Source organism: Antechinus flavipes, chromosome 2, assembly GCF_016432865.1.
Source record: "Antechinus flavipes isolate AdamAnt ecotype Samford, QLD, Australia chromosome 2, AdamAnt_v2, whole genome shotgun sequence".
NCBI lineage: Eukaryota > Metazoa > Chordata > Mammalia > Dasyuromorphia > Dasyuridae > Antechinus > Antechinus flavipes.
In genome coordinates this window covers 187,920,001-187,947,721 of record NC_067399.1, presented here as the reverse complement: position 1 = coordinate 187,947,721, position 27,721 = coordinate 187,920,001, and the positions used below count along the sequence as shown (strand labels likewise).

Here is a 27,721-nt window from a genome sequence, read left to right as displayed (position 1 = left end):
TATGTTTTAAACATTACCAGGTGAGTAAATTATTGCAATAAAACTAACATACTACATCAGAACACTTGAGCAGCTGGCATAGCAGTAAATCTTGGATATTGAAGATTATATTATAGTCCTTTATTGAATTAATTTTTCAACAAAATTAAAAAAAAAAAACTTCTCAGGTATTTTTAGACTCACTAGTTAATTGGTCACCAAATCCCATAAGATAAAAATTTGGATGAAAAAATGAAACAGAAGATAGGACTAAGACCAATTTTCAGCAACCATAACTGATAAGAAAGTGTCCATGAGAGCAGTTTGGAACTATGCTCAAAAAGTTATCAAACTGTGCATACCCTTTGATCCAGCAGTGTTTCTACTGGACTTATACCCCAAAGAGATACTAAAGAAGGGAAAGGGACCTGTATGTGCCAAAATGTCTGTGGCAGCCCTGTTTGTAGTGGCTAGAAGCTGGAAAATGAAAGGATGCCCATCAATTGGAGAATGGTTGAGTAAATTGTGTTATATGAATGTTATGGAATATTATTGTTCTGTAAGGAATGACCAGCAGGATGAATACAGAGAGGACTGGCGAGACTTACATGAACTAATGCTAAGTGAAATGAGCAGAACCAGGAGATCATTATATACCTCAACAACGATACTGTTTGAGGATATATTCTGATGGAAGTGGATCTCTTCGATAAAGAGAGTTAATTCAGATCAAAGATGGACAGAAGCAGCTACACCCAAAGAAAGAAGACTGGGAAATGAATATAAACTGCTTGCATTTTTGTTTTTCTTCCCGGGTTATTTCTACCTTCTGAATTCAATTCTCCCTGTGCAACAAGAAAACTGTTCAGTTCTGCACACATATATTGTATCTAGGATATACTGTAACCTATTCAACATGTAAAGGACTGCTTGCCATCTAGGGGAGGGGATGGAGGGAGGAAGGGGAAAAATCGGAACAGAAGTGAATGCAAGGGATAATGCTGTAAAAAAAAATTACCTTGGCATGGGTTCTATCAATAAAAAGTTATTAAAAAAAAAAGAAAGAAAGAAAGAAAGTGTCCATGAAGACAAGAGCAAAAATTCCACAGCATTACCTTATTGGCTATGCACAGAATGTTGTTCTAGAGCAGTGAATAAAAAATCAGAAGTTTGTAGTTTTCTGGGATAGAATGGAAATAATGATGTGTATATTCTGCCAGCATGATTATGTAACAAATAAGAAACTCCTTAAAAGATCAAAAATGACAAGTATATTTAAGGCAGTTTATTATGCAGAGAAAATACTAAGTGGGTCATGAAGCAAAGATAATAACAGACAGACTGATTGCCTGATATATAGATCATAACCTGGTGTTCCATAAATGACTATCTGGGAGAGGAAAAACTCAATGGGATGTACCCAGTGATTTCCCTATTTGGGTAGATATTGAAGTGGCAATTCAAAAATGATCAGTTTTGCTATTAATTGGCTTTGTTTCAAGTTAGGCAATGAAATATTTGAATTTAAGGTAATTAGGGACTTTTATAAAGTAAAAGTTTAGTGCCAAGAGTAATTTAGACAGATGTAATCAACAATACATATATAAAGCATTTATTCTCCTGTGCAGTAACAATTAAGTTAAGTCATACCTAAAATTGGGATGTTATTGCATATGTAAATTAGCATGGGACAATAGGAAAACATTTAGATTTAAAAATATGAAGTTTTTGCTAGATCACTTATTTAGGGGAGGGGTAAGCAGAGAACAAATGAGTATTAAGCAAAGAATTAAAGAAATCCAATTATTGCAAAGAACTTTGTATTCATCTGCCTGTCATCTCTGCCTCTGCATCTGTCTCTCTCTCTGAAGCAGATATTTCTCCTTTCAAAAAGCTAGGTGCAACTTAAATATTAATATTTTCTATTTTTTACTGCCATTGCCAAATCTGATTACCCTACTGTTTTTCCTCAATCAATGTTTCATTCTTTCTTTTTCTTTAGTCATTTTTTTCAGTGGTGCCTCACTAACTCTTTGTGATCCCATTTGGGGTTTTCTTGGCAAAGATATTGGAGTGGCTTGCCTTTTTTTTTTTCCTAGTTCATTTAAAAGATGAAGAAACTGAGATAAACACAGTTAAGTGACTTGCCTGGGGTCATATAAATTTGAACTCAGGAACATGAATCTTCTTAACTCCAGGCTTGACACTTTATCCACTGTTTTATTTAGCTGCCCCATATCTTACTTTTTTAAGCCCCTGTAATTTTTCATAGACTTCTGAAACCAGATTTCTTTGAAGAAAGATTTTGTTTTCTGTTTTTTTTTTTTTCTTTCATCTAGCTAATATCAGTTCTCTGGTGGTTGTCAACTATAATTTTATATTTTTATGAAGGAGCAAACTGCCTACATAAAACTAATAGAAAATGTCACAAAGAGTATTAAGAGACAAAAAATTTCAAAGGCAACAAAATCCAAAAAAGAAACTAGCAGTAAAACTGATGTACCAATATGTTTGTTCACTGATAAACAAAGTATGGGTACCAAGCAAGAAGAAAATGTTCTCATTCAAGGAGGCACTTTTGATCTATCTCATAGATATCATCGAGACTTGGATGATAGGATTGGAGATTGGAATGAATATTGTTCCTTATTGAATAAAAACAGATGAGGTTATAAAAGTGAAGTTAGATGTCTAGCACCATATATTAAGAAGATATTCTCATGTTAGAAAATCTAAAGTTATGGATAGCATTTTGATGAAGATAGAAACAGAAACTATTATAGAAGTTTATTCCTAAGAACCACTTATACAGAAGGAAAGATAGATGTGTTAAAGAAATAGATCACAAACTTGGCATAGAGTTATGATTTAGTAATTGAGAGGATCAAATAAGATTAACTATAGTAAAATGCTTTACATAATGCTTTGCAAACTGTAAAATACTACATACATGCTAGCTATTGTTATTATTATTAGGGGTCTTCCATTACTGTATTCAGATATTTATTGGAGCTTAATCTCTGTTCCTCATGCCAAATGTACCTCCATTTCATCTTGGTCTCTTAGAATCTTTGACTTCCTTAAACATTAAACTCAAATGTCATTTTCCATAGATTTTCTCCCTGGTTCTTAAGGCCAATTATGCTTTTCTTTATGGAACCTGGATAGTAGGTGATCGCCATGCTAGAAAACCGAACCACTTCTATTTGAATTGTCTTAGGAAGATTCTGAAGATCACCTGGCAGGATAAGGAACCAGACACTGAGGTCCTTTCTTGAACAAAATTGCCGAACATTCTAACTCTACTGCAGAGAGCACAGCTCCATTTGTTCGAAAGAAATTAATGTAATTCCTCTCCCTATTCCCACAAACAGTGTAAACTTATTTAAGTTAAGCTGTTGTGTATTAATAAAGGTTTTTGAATGAATGAATGAATGAATCTCAGAGGGATTTTTTGGTTTTGTTTTAATCTCAGAGTTTTTTCTAAAGACAATATAAAAGATGGGATAGATGATGAAGAATATGTACTAAAACCTGACAAGTCCTTTAAGAATCTTCACTTCTTTCTCTTCCCCTAGAATAAGACTGATTGAGTTGAGTAAATGATACTAATGCATGACAAAGAAAAGATAAAACTGCTCAGCTTATAGGTATCATACCAGAAAGAACAGAACATAAATGGCTCCAAGAGAGCTGGAACTGAAGATAAGTAGGGACTTCAAAATATTAGCACTTAGTTCCTTTAATGCCAAGGATTTTAATTTTTTTTTTCTTAAAGTTCACAGACCCAAAGTTAAGAACACTTGTCTTCATGAGTTTTAGATGGCAAATTCAAATAAGCTACATCTCAGAGTATTGAAAATATCTCTTAGGCAATGTGAAGTCTTATCTTTTTAGTCATCTTTGAAAGACAGGCAGTGCAGTATGAGAATACCAAATGTTTTATTTGTTTCTTTTTAAGAAGGAAAAAGAGGGCTAGATATGGGAGGTGTATACCTTGAGAGTTATGAGTTTCAGGGGGCTATGCTGATCAAGTATACACTCTAAATTTGGTATTAATATGTAGTGAATTTAAGATTGCCTAAGAACGAGCAAACTAGATCAAGTGAGAGTAGAGTATATTAAAAATCTTCTGTTTCTTAGCAAACCTTAAGTAGCCCCTGCACTTCCAGCCTGAGTAAGAGACTTTGACTTTTTTTAAGGGAGGAGAAGAGAGAAGGAAGGAAAGAGAGTAGTAGAATTTGCAAACTCCAAAGCCAGTGAGCTTGATTTCAATTCCTGACAAAATTCTAAAATGTGTTATTAAAGGAATAGTAAACACTTAGTAAAGGAAATTATGATTATAAACAGATGGCACGGTTTCTTTAAGAAAACATTCTTTCAGTCCTTTTTTTTGATGATTATTACACTGGTAGATCAGGAAATGCAAATATAGTTTACCTGGTTCTGAACAACAAAATTGAAAGAACTTTTCATGTTACCTTTGTGGATGAAATGGAGAGATTTAAGTGAACTAATGACTTATTTGAGTAGATTTGGAACTACTTGAATAAATATGGTTACCAAAGGGTAACCATAAATGAGTTATTGTCAGCTTGAAGAGAAATCACTAGTAGATTGTCTTAAGAATTTTTTATCAGTGACATGCATCATGAGATGGATGGCATAATTAACAAGTTTGAGGCAACACAAAATTAGAAGGAATAGCTAATATGTTAGATGATAGTGTCAAGATACAAAAACAATCAACAAACATTTATTTGAGGCAACACCAAGTTAGGAGGAATATGTTAGATAACAATGTCAGGATATAAAAGCTATCAATAAGCTTTTATTAAACACCTGCTGAATGTCAGGCACTATGCTAGGTATTGGGAATACAAAGACAAAAGTGAAATGGTCTTTGACCGTGGGAAACATATATGGTATCTGAAAAAAGAAGGCTGAAACTGTAACCAAATCAAATAAAACAAAATTTAAGAGATAAGTCTAAAGTCTTATACTTTGGTTTTTAAAAATCTTTTTCATAAATGCAGTTTGGGGGAAGCATAGCTAAATAGCACCTTCTGAAAAACAAGTTTTAGGGTTTTTTTTAATTATGACAATATGAATTAATAGTATTACATAACAACCAAAAAATTAATATGAGAATAGGTTGCATTTAAGAGATATATAAGGGATGTAAGACTAATTTTTTAATCTGGAATGTTGTTATGTCCAATTCAAAACAAAACATTAGAAAACACCATGGATAAGCTGGAGAGTATCTAGAGAACAGACTAGCATGGTCAGTGGTCTTGAGATCTTATGACTTGAGAATCAGTTAAAGGAACTGAAGATAGCCCAGAAAAGAGAAAAATTAAAGGGGAAAACTTGTTCATGGTCTATGTTCTACAAATGTCTTCATGTATTTTTTTTTTTTTTTTGGATTGACTCTCTTGCTTATCTGGACACCAGAGAGCAAAATTAAGAGCAACAAGTAAAAGTTGCAAAAAGGCAGGATTTGGAAATAATGGAAAGGAACAGTCTGTAGTCCAAAGATGGCAATATCAACAATTCAGAAGGTAATGGTTCCCCCATATTCGAAGCATTTAGGCCAAGATTGGATGACTGCTTTTGGGTGCTATATTATGCAGTGAATTATTTTTTTTAAGTATAGGGTTAAGTTGCTTTTCAGTGCTGAGACTCTGATTCTAAGTTTATTAATGTGCTTGTTCACATTTAATTACTAGAACATAGAATTATACTTTTTTTTTAAGACTGAAAGGAACCTTAGAAATAATCAAAAAGTTAGATTGGCAAAGGAGTTGTACTTTATAAAAGTGTAATTTTATACAAAATTTTTAAATAACATTGATTCTTCAATGATCAAGAAACAAAATATCTGAAGTGGCAAGGAGAAACGTGTTCCTTGTCCAGGTTTAAGAAGAATACTACTCAGATAAGGAAGAGAAAAAAAGAAGACAACTATTGTATTAGAGCTGGAAAAGAAATTGAGGCATTTCCTGAAGATAAGAACTCTGGAAACTCTGAGAAGGGAGTAGCTGCTTAACTTCCAAGGTGTGATGAAGTAGAGCTTTTATCAGGTGAGGAATCATCCAATAAAAATCAATAGAAGAGGAAAATGGAGCTTTTTATTTTTTTAGCTATATCGTTACAAGAAAAAGGAGGATCATAGAAGGGATAGGACTTTTTTTGGCATGGATGGAATAATAACTCCAGACAGAGAAAAAGGAAAGCTGTTTAATTCATATTTTACTTCTGTGTATTTTGTTTTGTTTGCCAAGAAAAATTACTTTTGTACTGGAAATGACAAATTAGGAAGAAAATAATAAAACATACCAAGTTGTCCTGGACTCATTTAAGTCAACCAGCCCAAATGAACTCTACAGGTGTGTTATATGTGATTTTTGAGCACAGCACTGAGTGATATGTCAAAAATTATAGAAAACAAGAGAAATATCTCAAGATTAAAAAATGTAAATATCATCCTATTTTTTTTAAAAGGGGGTCCACAAATTATAGACCTGACCTTGATTCCTGGGAAAATTCTAGAATGAATTATTAAAGACAGTTTTGATAAATGTCTAGAGAAATAATGAATACAAAGAACTAGCATGGTTTCATCAAGAACAGGTCTTTCAGACTAAACATTTCTTTTTTTGGCTGTTATTAAACCAGGATAGCAGGAGACTTTTATAGATATGATGTAATTTAGATTATGCAGAGTATTTTAAAATATTATTTTATGTCTTTATATCTATTAGATATAAACTAGAAGGTAGATGTATTGACAATTGACTGAAACTGAATTTAAGGAGAGTTAGCATTTTCATGTCAGCTTCAGGATGTCTCCAATGAGTGCTCCTGTGCTTTTGAACATTTTTATTAACTAATCAATTTAGCCAAGCAATAGATGACCCAGCTCAAAAGGATGGCCAACACTAAATATTAGTCACTTAAACCATTGGGCTGAAAATTTTGCTCTAGATAAGGGATAAGAAGATATATTTCCTTTTCATCTTTGTAGAAGTAGGAACTTTTGGACGTGGAAAACTACACTCACTATTTATTAGCTGCTTTTACTGAAATGGTTTCTCCCTCCCCTTTTTATCCTTTACAGTGGATAGTTCTTTGAATGGGGAAGGGAGGACAGGATATATTTGGAAATGTCATATAAAAAATAATATTTATTAAAAGTTCGACTGAAATAAGTTCAATAATGATACAACTTATGCTACCATTCAATAAATTAATACTACATGTTCAAGTCTAGAGAGGAATAGTTAAACAGCAATTTAGTTTAAAAAGATATGATTATTTTAGTGAATTGTAGATTCAGTATGATCTAGCAGTATGAGGTGGCAGATTAAAAAAAGAAAACTAATGTGATCTTGAGTAAGATTAAGAAGAATATAGGTTCCATATATAAGTCCTGTGCTGCTTTATTGTCACACCTCATATTATGTTTAGTTCCTGAATGTCACATGTTAGGATTGATATTGATAAACTAAAGTGTTCAGGAAAAGGCCACCAAGATAAGGAAGTTTTTTGAGTTCATGCCATATGAGGATCACTTGAAGACTTTGGGGATGGTCAAACTAAAAAGGAAAAAGCCATGTGAATTGAGATCAATTGTTCCATATTGCATATGGAAGAGAGAATGGATGTTTTATTTAACCCTAGAGGAGAAAAACAAAAACAATAGATGAAAGTGACAGACAAATTGAAGTGTGATGTAGAAAAAAAAAATTTCCTAACAAATAGAACCACTCAAAGTCAGTTTTGGAACAGTCATGAGTTCTTCCTCATTATAATCTTTTAAGAACTTGATGATTTTTTTCTTTATATGTGAGTATTTTTCTGGGTTATAGGTTGGACTCAATGTTTGCTGAATTCCTTTTCTAACTTCTTTGTTAATGTCCATCTTTATTAGTAACTCCCTAATCAATAATGATTTTGACTTCAACATTTTTTATTTACTATGTATTTTTATTCAGGCTTAACTCTAAAGATAAATCTCATTCCCAGGAAGGTTTTTTTTTTTTTTTTTTTTTTTTGAGAACTTATATAAAGTCCCTTCATGCCCTTAATCATAAGGGGTGAAAAATTTGAGAAGTTTTATGCATGACCACACATGTTGCCAGTTGAATTATATAATCATAGATTGAGATGGAGGATCATTTAGAGTCCAGCCTGGAATTTTACAAAAGAGGAAATTGAAACTCAACAAAGCCTAAGATTCTTATTAAGATTCACACTAAATGGCAGAGTTAATATTTGAACCCAAACCCTTTAACTCCAAATACTGCATTTGCAAAAGGAATTAAGAGGCCTCCGGGGATAGAAGGAGAGACTTCAATTTTTTGTTTTATTTGCTTTTACCTCTCCTCTTCCCAGGCATCTTGTGTGGACAGTAGTGTTCAGTCAGAAAATCTTTAATTTTAATGAAACCAGTTTTCCTTGATTTTTAAAGAAACTTAATAAAATAGATGGAAACTATCATTTCTTTTTCAGCAAATTATTTGATAATTATCTTTTTGGTTGTTCATTTGTAAAATCAGAGTGATGTATTTTACTTTCACTATAGAATCATAGTTCATTTATAGGCAAATACATTAAGAATTCTTTACTTAAAACACTAAAGTTATTTGGAAAATGATGCTATATACCAATGTGCAAGCCCTCATCACCTGATACCTGGACTATTGCAATAGACTGTTGATTGATCTCCTAGATTTAAGTCTCTCTCCATCCCAGTCCATCCACTTTAACTGTTGAAATGATTTTCCTAAAGTATGTATCTGATCTGAACAGCCCTCCTGTTTTTCCTCCCAGTAATCCCAGCTGGTTGCTTGTTGCTTCTGGGATCAAATATAAAATTTTCTGTTTGGTTTTCAAAGTCTTTAATATTGCCTGTCTTCTTTCCAGTCGTCTTACATTCATAACCCTAGTATATGTATGTAGAGGGCTGAAACTATTGAGTCGATGCACTGAGGTCAGGACAGCCGAGCACTTGAGGCTAACTACCGATTGGACAATACTCTATGGGCATATGCTTGGAAAATGTCTTTTCCACTAACTGTGCTGGCTCAATGATTGGTGTATACAGAGGACTTTAGGAGGGACTAGGGGGTAGGTAAGACTAGCCAGAGTCACTTTGGTGGTAGATGAGGGAGAAGGCGGTTATGGAGATTCTGCTTCCATCCTGTTCAATCCTGCGTCTAAGGACCAAGAAGAAAGATTAACGACTTTTGCTTGTCCTGACCCTGTCTGATTCTGAGGTATCTGGGGTGCTAACGCGGTCGTCACATATGTACTCTGTGATGCAATGACACGGATCTCCTTGTTCACATACCATCTCTTAACTCTGGACATTGGACATTTTCACTGGCTGTCCTCCCTGCCTGGAATTTTCTTCCTCCTAATCTCCATCTGTTGACTTCCTTCACTTCTTTCAAATTTTAACTAAAATTTCATTTCTATTGGAAGCATTTCTCATTCTCCCTTTATTGCTGGTTATTCTTTCCCTTTGCTGATTATCTCCAACTTACCCTGTATGTGTATTTTTTATAGTAATTGGCATATTATTTCCCTAATTAGACTGTTGGCTCTTTGAGGACTGCCTTTTTGCCTTTTTTTGTATACCCAGTGTACAGTGCTTGGCATATAGTAGTCACTTAATAAAATTTTATGGATTGATTGTCCTCTCTTTTAAGGAATACATAATCAGCAAACGAAATGTGTATCTTTTTTTATTATTGGTTTAATATTAAAATACCAATTGCAATTTAGGTAAATAATCATTGCAGCCAAAGATTTACATGAATTGATGCTGAGTGAAGCAAGAAGAACCAGAAAAACATTGTATACAACAAGATTGTCTTGTGATCAACTATGATAGACTGTTTTTTCTCAGCCATTCAGTAATCAAAGGCAATCCCAATAAACTTTGGATGAAAAATGCTATCCACATCCAGAGAGAAAACTATGGAGATAGAATGTGGATCAATGGATACTATTTTCATCCTTTTTTTCTTGTTTTTTTTTCTCATGGTTTTTCCCTTTTGTTCTAACTTTTTTTTCTCTCTCTACAAGACTAATATGCAAATAGGTAAAAAATGAATGTTTGTGTATGACTTAAATTACTTTAAAAAATAATCATGAGGGACCCACATATGCAAAAATGTTTGTGGTAGCCCTTTTTGTAGTGGAAAAAAATGGAAACTAAGTGGATGATCATCAGTTGGAGAATAATTTATGGTATATAAATATTTTGGAATATTATTGTTCTGTAAGAAATGATCAACTGGATGATTTCAGAGAGACCTGGAGAGACTTACATGAACTGATGCTAAGTGAAATAAGTGGAACCAGGAGATCATTGTACATGGGAACAGCAAGATTATACTATGATCAATTCTGATGGTTGTGGCTCTTTTTAACAATGAAATGATCGAGGACAGTTCTGGTGGTTTTGTGATGAAGAGAGCCATCTACACACCCAGAGAGAGAACTATGGGAACTGAGAGTGGATCACAACATAGCATTTTCATTCTTTTTGTTGCTGTTTGCTTGCATTTTGTTTTCTTTCTCATTTTTTAAACTTTTTGATCTGATTTTTCTTGTGCAGCGTAACTGGAAATATGTATAGAAGAATTGCATACTGTTTAACATATATTGGATTATTTGCTATCTAGAGGTGGGGGCGGAGTAAAGGAAAAGGTGAAAATTTTGGAACACAACATTTTACAAGCGTCATTGTCGAAAATTTTTTGTGCATATGCTTTGAAAATAAAAATCTTTAATTTAAAAAAATCATAGATAACATTTGAGGCATATTTTTAGCCTATAAAATAAATTACTACAGAGAATTTGTTTCTCTGCCTTGGATTTGTACAATCATAGGTTTAGAGCTAGAAGGGACTTCAGAGCCCATCTAATCAAACAACTTCATTATAGATGAAGAAAGTTAGCCCAGAAAGGTTAAATGTCTTACCTTTATCTGATTGCCTCTATTTAGAGTTGATTTGAAGATTCTTTCACATTTCTAGCTTTTATTTCATTGCAAATAATTACTTTTGATAGGAGCATGCTACACTGTTAGGTGGGTTTGTTCAGATGTGTCTTCAAGAAGGTTCTTGTAGTTTTAATTACATTTTAGACAATTTGACTTTTAAAAAAAAGTGAATGAAGTGCTATTGGCGCACTTAACTTTTGATAAAGATAATTTAAAATTCTGGTGGTATGTGTCAAAAAATTATAGATTTATGAAGATCTCATACTTGAAAATTTATAATTTCTGCACTTAAAGCTTCTCACATCATAAAGTATCATATATTTTTTTAAATTATTTATCTGTGGCGAGTGCCATATTATCATGCTTGTGAAAGGAGGTCATGAATTTTTACTCTGAGATATGAGTACATTGTACCATTTTTGGAGACATTAGATAAACTTCTTTGATTTGGGAAATCTTAAATAAGATTTTATTAAAAAATAAAAAAAATTATTAAAATATTAAATAATACTACACTAATGTCTTTTGTAAAATGTTTATTGTTCTCATTCTCTTTAAATTTTGATATTTTAACTTTAACAAATTCTTCCATAGAATTTTCCCATCTTTCAATAGTATTGACAGAAATTAGGCGAAGAAAGTTATATTTAAAGAGCCTTCTCAAAAAAAAATTATTTATTTATTTTTTTTGGCTAAAACCAAAATTTGGCCTATGGCTAGGCTTCTTAAACTTTTCCCACTTATAACTTCTTTTTGCTCAATAAATTTTTACATGACCATAGACACATAACTAAGATGAAATACATATATAAATCAAAGTTTTGCTGATAATAAAGCATAATTTCATGACCCCCACATTAGGTTGCAAGACCCCACATGGGATTGCCAACCACAGTTTAAGAAGCTGGGCTCTACAGTATTGTCACATGCATACTTGAGACTATAGATATATATATATATATATATATATATGAATTCTCTTATTCCCTAGATCCAATTTTTCTTTTTTCCCCCATTCTTTTTCTTTTCTTTTCTTTTTTTTTTTTTTTTTGGAGGGAATTAAGGTTAAGTGATTTGTCCAGAGACACACCACTAGCAGGTATTATGTGTCTGAGGTCATATTTGAACTAAATCCTCCTGACTCCATGGCCAGTATTCCATCCACTGTAGCATCAAGCTGCCCCCTCATATTCAATATTTCATCAAATCCTCAAATTTATACATTTCATTTTCATGATATATCTTGAATACATCTGAGAGAAGTGATTATTAATAATTAATGATTTGGAAGATTCAGAATTCCCCCTTTTCTCTATTCTCATTTCAAAATCTCAGCCTCTGACAGTCAGCTAAACTTCTCTATCTGATATAACTCAATCTTACAAAGAATCGCTAGTCTAAGGTGAATCCCATACAATCAACAAAAGGACAGATCCTTTTGTCTAAATTTCTCAAGACTGGGATGGTCTTAACATAGAGATAGTCTTTCTGTTCAAGGGACACATGTCACTCTTAACTCCTCATTGGAAGTCCACCTGTCATTAAACTTTTAACCAATTAGAGTTGATTGCTCTTTGACTTGATAGAATGCCTCTTGTCCAAAAACATATAAACCTAAAAAAAGTAGCCATGCACTCTTTTTGATGGAAATGATAGGATAAAGAGACTTTTTGGTCAATCATCTGATGGGCATGATTGATTAAACTGATTATAATTTTCCCACAAACTTTGTCTCCTTTTCTCTAGTCTTTTTGCCTATGTATTATTCTATAGTCCCTCATGTGACCTATCCTAACACTTCTCATTCAAAAACCTTTATTTTTCCCCATTGTTTATCAAATTAAATTCATTTACAATAAATATTTAGTATCCTTTTCCTCCTCTGCATAACTCTTACTTCCCCAGGACTCTGCTATCTCCCAAATTGAATTCTTTTTTGTAACAAAAAAAGTTAAGTTAAACAAAACAAATCAACACTTTGGCCATGTCCAATCATTTATTCATTATTCCAAAACTAAAGTCCACTACTTTTCCTGAAAATGGCAAGTCACAGTGCTGCTGCCACTGCTGTTGATTCAGTGGCCCCAAAGTTGCTGTGCACTGGGGCTCCCCTCACATCTAGTATGCCAGACCTTTTAGTCTGCATTGTCCTTGGCTTCTGTGCGCTGAGAGGTCTATTACTGCTACTGCTGCCAATTTAGACCTCATGGTCTGTCCTTGTTTCCTGGGCCCCAGGTTGTGCTGGTACCAGTTGTGTTGCAAATGCACCCACCCTGATGCAACAAACCCCTCCTCCCAACCTTCCAAGCAATCTTCTCCTGGAAAATTGTTTCACTCCATTTTCTTGTGGGTTCTGACACTCTAAAATTTGTCATTATTTAAAAGTATTTAAAAGGGTTTAGAGGAAAACTAAGGCAAGTCCTTACCTTCACTCCTCCATTCTAACATCCTCTGCAGATTTTTAAAAAGTTCTGACATTAGCCTAACATTTTGGAAGTGCTGTGATTTAATTCTAAATGTTTCCAGACTTATCTTTGCCTTCTCCTTCACCTCTTCATATACCTTATATTCTAACTGAAATATGTGCTATTCCCCATATGCATCCCATGCTTTCTTCCTATGTGTCTGCTAATATTCTCACCGCACAGAAAAGAAGGAAGAAACCTCCAGCTTGGAGATTTTATAAATTATTTGCATAATCAACTGCAGGTGATGATGATCTGAAAGCTAACTGAAACAACCTCCCACTGCTGGAGTTCTATAAATTGATAATTTTGTATGGCTTGGGAATGATGTTATGAATATTCAAATGATCCTCCGCAGAAAAAATGGTTCTCCATCCCTGGTGTAGAATGATACCCCATTGTCACTTTTCTGCTTATCTAAATCTGATATATTCTTCAAGATCTAATTCCAGTGCCGTATCTTCCATGAATCCTTTCCTTTTTCCCTCACGAAGGACTTCTCTTTCCTCTGAATTTGGTTGGTAGGGCTTTTTTCATTTCTACTTTGTGAATGATTTTTTAGAAACAAGACATCTCCCCTACTACATTCTTTGTTTCCTTAAAGCAGTAACCTTATCTTTTTCATCTTTTATAACCCAGAATTTTGTTTGTTTTTATTTTTGCCACCAAAGGCAAATGTGATTCCTGCTCTGCTAAAGGGGGTCCATGTATTCTGAATCTTTTAAGAGAACCCAAGGAGATTATAGGCCAAACTCAATTTGAGAAAGCCTTAAGAAGCTGAAGTCAACACAAGGAACTGAGATTGCAGCTAGTTGAGCCACATCTGGGGTTTCATAGAACCAAAATCCTTATCTCCAGATAAGACTATCTTATGGAGTCTTCACTACTAGAATAGACTCTTACATTTGGGGAGTTAGTGCTAATTATAATTTGTTTAAAAAAAAAAAAAACACTTTTGTTATTCATAAGACTGTATCAAAAGCCACCAGACCCTGACCCATTAGCAAGTAAGATGTGCATTTTGGGTTTTTTTTTCCCTTTAATTCTCCTATGTATTGAACTTAAATTTGGGCATCAATAAAATAAAATTTAGTACATTTCCATTTCTATCCTTCTTTCTGCCCCTCTTATATCACCATAGCACGTTTTAGGTATATGAAATATATCTTCTGTGCATTCCCTCTTGCTTCTCTATCTGTCTTCACTTTCATCCCCATTACAAAATCTATTCTCCAATACTTTTAAAATACTAAATGTGATTCTTTATTTGATATAGTAGTTAGGTTTTAGTTAAGAAGGCTAGGCTCAATATTTGGATAGTTTGACAGAAGATAGTTTAAGATCGAATATTATTAGGTTTAACCTGGATCAACACATCATTGTGGATTGGAATTATTTAGTGTTTGCTGTTGAATACTAGATTTGTTTGTACGAGGTTTTTTTCCAAATGCACTTTTGCTTGTCTTGTTGATTTACAACTATTGCTAGTTCTGCTTAAGTCTATTCTGACAGTGATAAATAGATTCATTTGGCAAACTCAGCTGTTTTTATTAAAAGTGAATGTTGTTGAGTAGAAAGAGGCTTCTGTACAATTTTCTTGTCAGAGAATGATGATGGGGAAATAAAGTGATGTTACTTTATTGTTGTTGAGCATCACTTCCACATACCTTGTGCTATTCTTAGTTTATCTTTAGAAAGTTCTTACTTTCAAACTAAAGACAGTTTGAATTATCAGTCTGTGTTAAGGAAAGTATATGATTTTGCCTGTCTTTTTACTTTTTTTGTATTCTAGGACTGATACATTTTTTCACATGCCTGGGAAATAAAAACTTTAATTTAAAAAAATACATGAATGAATGAAATATATGAATCACTTCTTGTTAAGGACCATACCTAAGTGTAAAAGGGCAAGTCGATTCTCTGAAAGCCCCCAGAGCTGTGAATCATAACACCCTGAAGGAATTGAAAATCAGCCTTTACTGATACATTGATATATACTGATACCGATACAAGATGTTGCTTATGAATTGGGAATGAAATAAATTGGCGGCAAGAGAAAGAGGAGAGAGGTTAGAGAATGCAACTGCCTCTTGGTCGTCTTGTATTGGTATCATTCTCTCACATGAAGGGATCTGTTCTGCTGGTCAGAATTAAATCCCCAGCAGCCACTAGCAGGTGGCTCCTGTAACAACTTCTGATCTTTTTCTTTTCCCCAATTTAAAAAAAAAAAATTTTAAGTCACAAAATTTGAGTAACTATTTAATGTATAAATATTCAAAGTTTTCCTATATACTTTTTCTTCTTTTAGTTTAGTTAAGCCATATAAAATGTGTAATATATTTGGTTAATGTTTAAGAAAATATTACATTGTTGTAATAATTTAGCAAACATTTAGTAAATATTTATTGCATTTGATGTGCCATTTTAGAATGGTATCTGTATTAAAAATGTGTATTATGCATTGAAATAAAAAGTAAGCAAATCATTTAAAAGGCTTTTTTAAAATGAATGTTTTCATCTAGAAAATGGTTTCCCATTAGTGATTCACAAACCCCATGGGGATACAAAACAATGGCCAAAGGTGGATTGCACAAAAAATTGTTTAATGGTGCCTTAAGCAGGAAATAATCGCAAAATATTATGAGTAGAGTAGTATATTAAATTATCCCATTGGTATACAAACTTGATGATGTTGAAAGGGGTTCATGGAACAAAAAAAATTGTTAATCACCGGTCTAGTATATAATTATGTTTATAATTATTTGTAAATTCTATCAGTGTCTGAAATGCCCATTTTCCTGAACATCTTATCTTCCTGAAAAATAGCTGTTTGTATAAGTAGTATCAAGGTCTCAATTTTCAGAGAAAAAAAGGATAAAATTTCAGATTTCCACAGTGGAAGTTACTACTCATAGTTTAAATGTGATCTATTCTATAAAGTCTCATTTTATTTTTAGAATAAAAATAAACATTTTGATACTTAATCTTATCAATGCATTAATTTGGGGTGTGTCCTCCACTATTGTGAGTTACATTCCATTTATATCTTCTTATCCTTTTGTTCAAGTCAATTCATAAATTCTCCAAAGAAGATATCCCAATTACTGGAAGCTTTCTATGGGTTTTTCAGTATTTATGTGCTTTACCTAGAACACTCTTTCCTTATTATCCCTAACCTTTATATCTTTTTCTTCCCAATAAAATTTTTCTTGATAATAATTTTTATGTTACTTCATGCACACAAATCATAGTTCAAAATGTTACAGCCTATTCCTGCTTACCAAATATGCCCTTGTGTCTTAAGAATAGAAATATGAATGGATTTTTTCCCTTGGTCTCTTGAATTCTAAATTTGGTTTTTATTGATTGATTATGTGATAGAGGGAAAAGTGAATGAAGAGTTTACTAGATGTTGTTTTTAATAAAATATATCTGTTCTTTCAGTATTGTAAATAGTGAGGATGAAGATATATTCAACCCTGGAGAGTGTGAATTTGCAGCCAAAAAAAGGAAAAAGGATCACTTTAGAAAAAGCACAAATACTCAATGTAAGATAATTTTCTATGACATAGTTTTACACATATATGTATATGTATGTGTGTGGGTGTCACTGATTCATTCACTCATTCTGACATTTATTAGATAGGAAAGGGTTTTGTTTCTTTGTTTTGTTTTGGTTTTGGTCTGGACATGTGATTTTATTGGGTGTGAAGGAACATGTGATATAGAAACTATTACCCAAAGCTGCTCATCTTAACTTAAATAATCTTAGAGAGATACTTGGAGCCATAAGTGAAGTGATTTGCCCACAGTCACAGATAATGTCAAAAAAACAGGACTTGAACCCAGATTTCCATTCTGAGCCCATAGTGATCCAACATGCTACATTGTATCTATAAACATATAGCTCAGCATCTTTTTTTTTCCCCCCTTTAATGTTCCAATTTTCAGATTGCGGCAGTGGAGAAGTTATCAGACTTCTGGCATGTAAAAAGGATAGTAAACAAAAATATTCTGTCTGAATGACTGGAATAGCTGTCACAAAGCCTAATCATTTTGCTCCATAACTCAGGCCTTTATTCAAAGCCAGTTAACTTAAATCAACCAGTTACTTTATATTTTGTTTAATTCTAACAATTTTAATTGATTTGTTTTCTAGCCTAAAGCAATTTATTTGGGGGTGGAGTAGAGAATGATGATAGCAAGAATTAACAGCTGATCAACAACCAATATTGAGAGGATATGTGTGTGTGTGCAAACTATTTTTTAAAATTAGAAAAAAAAATTGTAAAAGCACACTAACTGATGCCAAGTTGAGACAGTTTCAGTAGTCATTGAAGGAATCACTCTATTCTAGAACAGTGTTCTAATTGATATGTGATTATGACTCCTCAAATCATCAAAAAGAGATTAAATTGTACATATTTAAAGTGGCAGAAAATTTTTTTAAGATTTTGATCCAAAACAGTAAAAATTAAGTTTTGGTGCTTTAAAGAAAATCCTCATATATAGAATACTACATTCCCTGCTACAGGTAGGAAGCATTCATTTTACTTCCTGGGGTCATTGCTAAGGAAAATCCTAATTATGAATTAGAAACCATAAAATTAAAAATACTGAAATTGTTTATTTAAAAAGGAATTAGGTTTTTTTTAAGTGAAAATTTTTACACAATTTTTTTCCATAACCTATATCTGATATCTCTAGCTTCACTGAGACCACTTCTTTTTGATTCTTCTGAATTCATAGTACTTCACTGGCATATGCTCTGATGTGATTCATTTTTTCTCTCTCTAAGAAATAAGATTTAGAGACCAAGTTTTGTAAGGCTCTGAAATATCTAATAAAAATAATCCCCTTTCAACTAAGTAAATTAATGTGGATATGATCATCTAAATCTAATTCTATTCAAAATTAACATGAAATTTTTTAAAAGCATAAAGACAATTCATTGAATTTTTTAAAAGTTAATTTTTATTTCAGGTTTTTATCGTGAAAAATGGATTTATGTACATAAAGAAAGCACCAGAGAAGTAAGTATTTTCTCATATGTAGATTGAAAGGTTTTATATGTTAATATACCTTTTTTTTTTCAATTTTTCGGAAGTAATGATCCTAATTGTCAAATGAATGTTGATGAGCATACTTAAAATTGAAAAAGTTGACTTTATTTAACAAATATTTTAGAACATTCTATATGTGAATCACTTTGATAAACAATACAGAGATTAGAGAGATTAGACACAGTGCCTGGCCTCAAGGTGTTTACCATTTAATTGAGGGGATAAAGAGAAGTTCCAGTATATAAATTTAAAAATTGAAGTCTTAAATGTCTTCAAATTAATATGAAGTACTGTGAATATTCAAAGAAAGAAGGAAACAAGCCTTACAGTGAAATCTCTGAAAAATTTTATAGAGCGATAGCGTTTGACCTGGACTTTAATAGATGTGTTCTTTAAAATCAGTCAGCGAGTTAAACAACATTTATTAAGAATCCACTGGAGGAAAAAAGATACAAATTAAAGACCTCAAAGAGCTTACTTCTCTCATGGAAATAATGCACTTATAAGTGTGTGTGTATATATATACATACATACATACATACATACATGCATATATACATATATACATATACACTTATAAGTGTGTGTATATATGTATGTGTATGTATATATATATCTGTGACTTTGGAGAAACCAGCCTTGGTTTCTTCATTTGTATATGAAGAGGTTGGTCTAGGCGGCTCTGCAGTCCCTTTCTACAGTAGAAATAATGATCAGAGGCTATAAAATTTTCTCTCTGTTGATTATTCCTACTGCTACTTAGCCTTTTGTAACAGTGGGCTTCCCACCTCCTTTCTTTGACAAGTTAAACTTGAAACTTGCATGATACCTGGAAGAACTTAAGCATTTATTGTGTGCTTAATTATGTGCAAAGTTTGCTTATTGATCTATGAAGTGATTTCATCCTACCAGACTTCCATTGTGTTTGGCCATTTTTTTCCTCTTTAGCCTCAAAAAAAAGACAAAAATGCTATCAAATTTTGAGTGGAGACAGTGATTATAAGAAGTGGACTTAAGGTATCCAGTGTTAAAAGTTCACTCCAAGTATAGTAAGTTAAAATTTATCTTTTCTTTAACAAGCCAAACTTGGAATTTTCAAGTAGCACTACTTAAGCATTTATTGCATCCTTAACTGTGTGCAAAGCATTGTATAGCTTAGTTTGTCCTTTAAACCAAAGAGCAAATGTATTCTTTCAGCATGCTTTATATCAATCAGGGAAAATGACTCAGAAAGCAAATAAGTATCCATTATGTCCTAATTCTGCCAGGCAAAATTGAGAAATTCCAGGAACGGTTATGGAAGAATCTATCAGTTGAGAATATAACAACATCCCCAAAAGTCTTTCTAAAGATTACATTATAAGAATGGAACTCATTTGATTGATCTGGTAGCATTAAAAATTTTAACAGATATAGCTCCCTGTTCTCTTCAAACTAGCCTTTCTGGATCATTTTGAGAATATTCGACCTCTTTATATGAAATCTATAACCATTATCTTCCATTTACTTCTAATTTGAAAATGTTTTGCCTATATAAAGTATTGTATGTCTTGAATATTGGATTTAAACTGTAATAGATGAACTATGGGATTTGATATGCAAATTGGTATAATGGATATCTGATTTATGTTGTCCTTGGAGAGGGATGGATTGTTACAATAAGTATTCCAGGAGAAATTAGTACTATTTAAGGTGTGTCTCAAGATGAAGACTGAAATTTTGAAAAGAGAGAAATGAAAGACTTTGTGTAACATGAACATCAAAATAAGAATAAAGTAAAAACTGAATGAAATATCTTGGATAAAGATGATGGTATTTTATTCCTTGTGTATAAAAAGAAGGTGCTTGTTATTGGATAAAATTTTAAATGAAGAAAAAATCTTAAATTTATAACATAGCTATGCTAATTTATTCCTAATTGAACAATTTGTTTTCTGTTAGCTCAGTTAGCTGGAAGATTCCATTTACATGTTACAGTAATATCTGTCTTGTCTTTTAACTCAGACCTACAAAGAGCTGCTCATTCTCTATCATTCTGAAATCATCTTGTTTGTCATTTCTTAAAACATACTAATATTCCACTATAATCATACGCCACAACTTGTTCAGCCATTTCCCAACTGAAAATTTCCAATCCCTCAATTTCCAATCCACCATCATTCACTCACAAATTAACATCACAAAATGAGAGGAGGCTACAAAGTATCCTCATAACTGGTTATTGCTAGTGTTAACTAGCCTCTTATAACAGTGGTTTTGTTATCTTCTTTCTTTGACAAGCCATACTTGAAATTTGTGTGATTAACTGTGTGCAGAGTTTTTGCTTACTTTGTTATAAAGTTATTCATTTCATCCTGCCAGACATTTACTGAATTAGAGCCCCCCCCCCTTTTTTTTTTGGATTCAGCCTCAAAAAGTGCAAGATACCAGTTCTCCTTACAAAATGTTTTTTGTGCACAAATTTGAATTTTAAAAAAATCCATGGGCATCTGGAAAATAGTAATGTTATAAATATAGCCAAATCTAGTATCCTTTCATGAATTGATTTAAGATAAACTGAAATTTTATTTCAAAGTGAAAGCTATAGCCAACTTGCAGCTTTCCTATTAAGGCATTGGAAATTATATACAGGTATCAATTCAAAATTAGATTTACTTTATAAAGAAAGGATTCAGGGAAAATTGTTATTTCTTTCCAAGCCATGATAGAACCTGAGAATACCACCCTTCTTTTAGTGTAGGAATGTGCCACAGTGTATTAAAGACTGGGTATGCCTCCTTTTAGACAGAATATGGGAAGAAATTAACCCTTAGCCATTTTGAGTTTTCTTTTTTTACAGTTATAATAACAACTATGGAACATAGAACTATATCTTTTTTAATATTATTATATTAATCAGACTTGACCATTTAAAAATCTACTTCTTATTGACTGAATCATATTTCTGTGTCATAGCATGTACTCGTATTGAAGTATAATGTTAATCCAAGTTATAGACAAAAAGAAGCTTCTTCCATTTTTGTCTGGCTTTATTTCATTTTTTCTTCTTTAGAACTGTGTTCATATTTTCTAAGTTTAAAAGCCCTTTATGGGCCAAGGAATATGTTTTCCTCAGCATAACTGTGATTATAGTCCTGACAAGTACAAAAGTGACATGACCTTAAATTCTTGTCATGAGACCCAAGTGATGCTAAGGTTATAGTCCTACCTTTACAATTCTCTGATAGGAAGGAATTTTTTTTTTTAATCAAACCTAGAATTTCATATGACTGACTATCAAAGAAGGACATTCTTACCTTCTTTGAAAGAATCATGAAGGTCACACCAGTGCTACTTAGCTTGAAGTACACTCTCTTTGGAATCTACAGCTGTTAAAGAAAGGAAGGAGGATAAAATAAAAGCTCTTGGGTTTTTTTGCTGTATCTTATCACTGTTAAAAGCGGAATAAGGAATAAAGAACAAAAAGGGCCATCCACTTACTAACTTCTTGATCTTTTGTGGCTATTGATTCCACAACTGGGTGACCACGCTAGATATAAGTCAATGAAAAAGCAATTATTAAATGCCTGTTATGCTGCAGGTACTGACCTGGGCATTGCGGATTCAAAGGCAAAAATGAAATAGTCCTTGTGTTCAAGGATTTCATACTATACTGAAGAAGACAGTGGCTCTATATTCAGTATTCAAACATCTTTGATGCTGTTGGTTTGGATCTTCCCTCCACTAATGTGGATTATAGTTCTTCTATAATTTAAATCTTCAGGGCATAGTAGCACTGAAAAACTCACTGCCCAGAAGGCAATTTGATTATGAATTTTTCCAAACTTAACTAGATTGGTTCATTCAGTCCATTACCAGATTTGTAATTGAAGCTTTTGTAACCTGGGACCTGCCAGAGCATTTTGGCATAGCCATGGAAAATTCCAATCACCACCTATTGGAATTATCATCATAATTGTTTTCTTGGCAAACATATAAGAATAGTTTGTCCTTTCCTTCTCTGGCTCATTTTACAGATGAGGAAACTGAGGCAAACAGGATTTAGTGACTTGCCCAGGGTCTCATAGCTAGTAAGTGTCTGAGGCCAGATTTGAACTCAGGAAGATAAATATTCTTAGGACTCCAGATCTGGCACTCCTATCTGCTGCACCACTTAACTGCCTCAGCAGTATGTTTTAAAATACATATAACTTTTATGTTTTGGGATTTCCTCTGTTCTATTAATGATAATAAAAATAAGATGTTGCTTACATTTCACATGAACTACTTTGAAATTAGCTGTAGTGTTTATTTTAATGGCTAACTGGCCAAAATAATGTAAAATTGTTACTTCTACTTTTTTCCAAATTTTGATTAAACTTCCAGAATGCTTTAATGTTTTACTAATCCATCAATGTCTTCACTGGTTTGTTTTTAAACTTGTATTTCAGTGTGTACTTATTATCTCTTAAATTGTTTTTTTTTTTTTTCATTGTTTTTAAAGAGGCATGGCTATTGTACCCTGGGAGAAGCCTTTAACCGCTTAGACTTTTCAAGTGCAATTCAAGATATCCGAAGGTTCAACTATGTTGTCAAAGTAAGGATTTGGAACTTAGAAATCTAAATTAGTGTTATATGTAACTAATCTGTCTGTGCTTTATACATTTGGTATCTTGCATATTTAATATGATTTTGTTTTTTATAATTGGAAAAATTTGTCTGGATTGCTTTGTGGAAAAAGAGATTTTAGAAAAAAAAAAAAAATAAGCCAGCTCATAAAATTAAGTTGAAAGGTACATAAAAAAAGTTTAAACTTTTCTCTTGCTTTTTTATAGGAGTATAGTTCATCTCTCCTCATCAAAAAATAGTCATTCTATATGATGAAATTTGGATGCTAGTTATGTAGAAATGCCATGTTTCTCAAAATTGAACTTTATACATAGATGATACTCTATATGCCATGCTAATAACTTGGGTCTCTCAGATGTATAGTTGGGGCTTCTGAGTTAAAAAACAGAATTTCTTCCATAATGATTTTTGCTGATGTTCTAAAAACATAGGTTCCTGTTTATGACTTTGACAGGAAAAAAATTCATTTTCAAGGGACTAATTGGAAAGCTAGAAGGCTTATTTTTCATAAAATGAAATAACATTTTAGAAGAATATGATTTTGTACTAGATTTCATACAAAAGAAAGAGCCTAAGGTATAAATAAATCGTATTTATTGATTGCTTTCTTAGTGTGAGTTTTATTTTCCATTCTAATGGATATCTATATTCTAATGTATTGTGGGCTTGTCTCAGTTTCCTCATCAGTAAAAATGAGCCGGAGAATGAAAGGACAAACCGCTCCAGTATTTTTGCCTAGAAATACCCAAGTGGCATGAAGAGTTGGACATGATTGAAACAAATGAACAACAACATGCCATATAAGACCTAATTTGCCTTTATAATGGAGCTTTATTTTTTTGATTATATATTTCTTCAAAGTTCTTTTTAAGAGGAAAAAAATAACTAATGATTCATGTAATTTTTAAGAAACATTAATATTCATTTACTGTTTGTACCATGGCATAATCGGTTATGCAAGTGCTTGTTGAAACTGAAAGAATTAGTGTATTTAGTGCCCCTGTATTTGGGTAAATTAATGAGTCAGTTTAGATTTGGGATACAATTAATGAATAAACCATCATATGCTTCAGTGTGTTCCTTTCGCACCTGATGAATTTTTTCTTAGTTCTATAGCAACTCTTGAGTTTCTTTAATTATCAAGCTACAACATATAGTATTTGGAAACTTTAAATTTAATAATTATTTTTTAAATTAATCAGAATTGTATGCTTTTACCATTTTAAAAATGTCTTAGTGCATATTAGAAAAGAGTATGACAATATCTCAAAATTCTATGTAAATTTCTTTCTTATTAAAGACAATTTGCTTCTATTTTAATGACTCGTTCACATTGTTAATATCGTTCAGTAAATCATTATGTTGGGTTGCTTTAAAAATGACTAGAAAAATTCATTGAACTATTGAAGTTCACTTATATCCAAAGGTTCAAAAAAATAATTTTTTTTCCTTACATAGGCAAACTATATGAAGCTAGTCATTTCTCTCCTATTAATTACATTCAATTAGTGTTTTATTATATATGTTGTAAAAGTTCCTCATTAAAAAAAAAAAAGGAAGAAGAAAAATTTTTCTCCAATGTATCATATTGGATTTCTGATTTCAATTCCTAGGGAATCAGTAGCTTCTAATATAATCTAGTCTATAGTTCAGCTTTATTTGCTTCCCCCTCTCCATCTTTATAATAAACTAAGTTAACTTCTTTTTTTATAATTTACTCAAAGAAACTAGCACATAAATCTAAATTATTTTTGGTAAACATTTTAAAATTTATGATTGACAGATCATAGGACACAAAATTGTTAGGTGATTTGAAATTTTCTCATCACCTAAGGAGAATTGAATCACATGTTATAGATCAAAACAACTATAAGTTGGAATTTTAAAGAGTCTTTTTAATTAAACACTTTTCAGCAAGTTTGGAGACTGAGTAAAGTTGAGCATGGCTTGATTACTGCTCAGTAGATGAACTTTTTATTGAAGGTAATGTGTTTGAATGTCAATAAAAACATTTGTTTATTCAAAACCTTTATTTGAAAATTTACTTTAAGAATTTTTCCATGCAAAATAGTATATCTGTAAACCCTTAAAACCAATTCCTCCTGAAAAAAGCCAAAGCTGTCTAGCAGCTCCTTCCTCTGCGCACTCCTATATTATTTAACAGTGGTAACAAAAGTTAATTTAGCCAATTTCTATACAGAAAGTAAATTGATTTAAAGGGGAAAATATCCATACTATCTATCAACAGTTATTTTGTTTTTGTAGTTTCTATATCCTTCTACATCAAGCCATGAGCACATCCTTTACAAGTAAATGGTTGACTGTTGAAGTGCTACACTGTTCAACTCATAGCTTTTTGTAATCTTTTGGTAAATAAACAATTACTAAACCATAGTTATATATTACTGGCAATCAGATTTTATTGTACACCTATTATAAAACAATTGTGAAGCCAGAAGAAGGAAAAGGTTCTGACTGTATCCTCCTTTTAGCCCTTTTTCCGAGGGCTATCTCAAAACATGGTATTTTTGTCCAGACTATAAGTGAGGTCTTCCTTTCATAACTTCCAGAGAACAAAGATTTGACTTAAATATTTTTACATTATTTCCCTTTTTAAAAAAAATCAGTATAATTCAATATACATATACTGAGTGCCTACTATATGAAAAAATTTTAACAGAGAAAAAAAGCTTCATTTGTAAGAAGGAAAAGATAAAATTCACAAAGATTCATAGAAGGCATATTGAGAATGAAACGATTCAGAATGGGTGGGGTTGGGGAGAGAGGAAGAGGGCATTAGGAAAAGCTTGAAGATGGCACCTCTGACAAGCCTTGAAGGAAAATAATGATTCTCAAGGTGGAGATAAAGGGAATGTTAGATACAAATGCACAAATCTTCAGCTTTATGCTATTATCTCCAGAAAGTAAAGCAGTAAATAGGTGAAGTTTCTAAACAGTTTGGGACTTGTGGCCAGGAAACAGAAGCAAATTTGTTTATCAGTTAAGAGAAACAAAGAAAATAAGGTAGCCACAAGAGAATAGATGGGAGAAAAAAATTCTACCTAAAACAGCACAGCAGCTTAGGAATGGGTTAGGTAGAAGAATCAGTTCAATAAACATTTAATAAGTTCTTACTGTTGTGAATTATTAAGCAGTTTACTTTGTAAACTATTAGGTATACAGAAGAAGAAGAAAAAAAAAAAAACCAGAACATTCTGTCCTCATTGAGCTTATTCATGGCATTCAGTAAAAGGGTCTTCTGTGGGCTTCACTGTAGCAGCACAGTATTGATATTAATACTTACTGGGATTTGTGACCTTATTGAAATTGGTATTACTTCCATTAGATAGCAATTCACCCAAATCCTCACAATAAGGAATCCTCCCAAAAAATCCACTTTGAAAACTAGAGGCCTTCATCTAGACCTCGGCATTAGAATATAATCTCCTTTAGTTTAAGGATTATTTCATTTTTGCATCCCCAGCACTAAACACATCACTTGGCATATAGCAAGTGATTATTAATTTCTTCTCATGTCCTTTTTAATTAAATAAAATGTTTGTGTATAATTTGTAGTATTCTTTGACCCCTTTTCATCCATTCTGCCATTAGAACTGCAGAATCAGGACTTAAGGACATTTTGTATTGTTCTCTTTTGATGATTTGTCATGGCTAAAGAATTAGGATCTAATCTATTTGGGGATAAGTCTTGTCAGTCAGATAAGTCGTCAGAAGTCATACAGTCTTTTCTGAGTCTGTTCTTAAAGTCTTGCTAGAATATACAAATTACTTGAACATGTGTTCTGTTGACATAAACTCTAAGAACTCAAGTTTACTTTTACACATGATGAGACTTTAATATAACTTTGTGATAATTTTAATACTAATAATATGTAGTTATAAGATTTGCAAAGTGTTTTCTTCTGAACAACCTCACAAGAAAATATAAAGATCATTTCATCATTAAAATTAAATTATATTCAATATTTCTGTTTTCTAAGGCACAAATATATTTAATATGTTTTGGGAAACTTTTCAAAGTAGTTGAAATCGGAAACATTTTGGCAATATAATTTTCTATATGACAAAGTAATATAAATATTTATAAAACTTGTCAAATGATCATCCACTCCTGACATTTCCTGCCCTACTCAAGGAATAACTTACTTACATGGCTAGGTATAATTCACGTTTTCAGTTGCTGCAAAGCCAAGTTAATATATTTCTCCATTTATAAATATGAATTAGTTTATTCCTCCAGGTTTCTAGATACTCTCTCACTGCCTTTTCCTGATTCCCCCCTGACTTTTTTGACTTTTAGTCTTCTTTTCAGAACTATTCATTTCCCTATTTCCTAAGGTTAGCATCCTCCAAAGATTATCTCAAGGGTCTTTACTTCCTCTTTTTCTGGCAGGACACATTGCATTTTTAGATATCACTATACTAATATGATTCCTTTCATACATTATTTTAAAAATCTATTATGAATTACTTTTTAATTTATAAAAATATACAGATTCTATTTTGTTCATGACTAAAATATTCATTTTCTAGTCCCTTAGGGATAAATCATTTATTTCCTCTTC

General features: G+C 32.3%; 1 protein-coding gene across 6 annotated transcripts in view; it reads left to right on the top strand.

The window, feature by feature from the left end:
- Nucleotides 1-27,721, top strand: part of FBXO25 (F-box protein 25) — a 106,497-nt gene that overhangs the window by 34,865 nt on the left and 43,911 nt on the right. For 3 of the 6 annotated variants that reach the window (XM_051976010.1, XM_051976009.1, XM_051976011.1), the window contains 3 exons: nucleotides 16,909-17,012; nucleotides 18,448-18,497; nucleotides 23,011-23,103. In XM_051976010.1, coding sequence (XP_051831970.1) covers nucleotides 16,909-17,012; nucleotides 18,448-18,497; nucleotides 23,011-23,103 — 247 coding nt within the window. Of the gene's footprint in view, nucleotides 1-16,908; nucleotides 17,013-18,447; nucleotides 18,498-23,010; nucleotides 23,104-27,721 lie in introns of those variants that run through there. The other 3 variants (XM_051976013.1, XM_051976014.1, XM_051976015.1) reach the window with 2 other exon arrangements.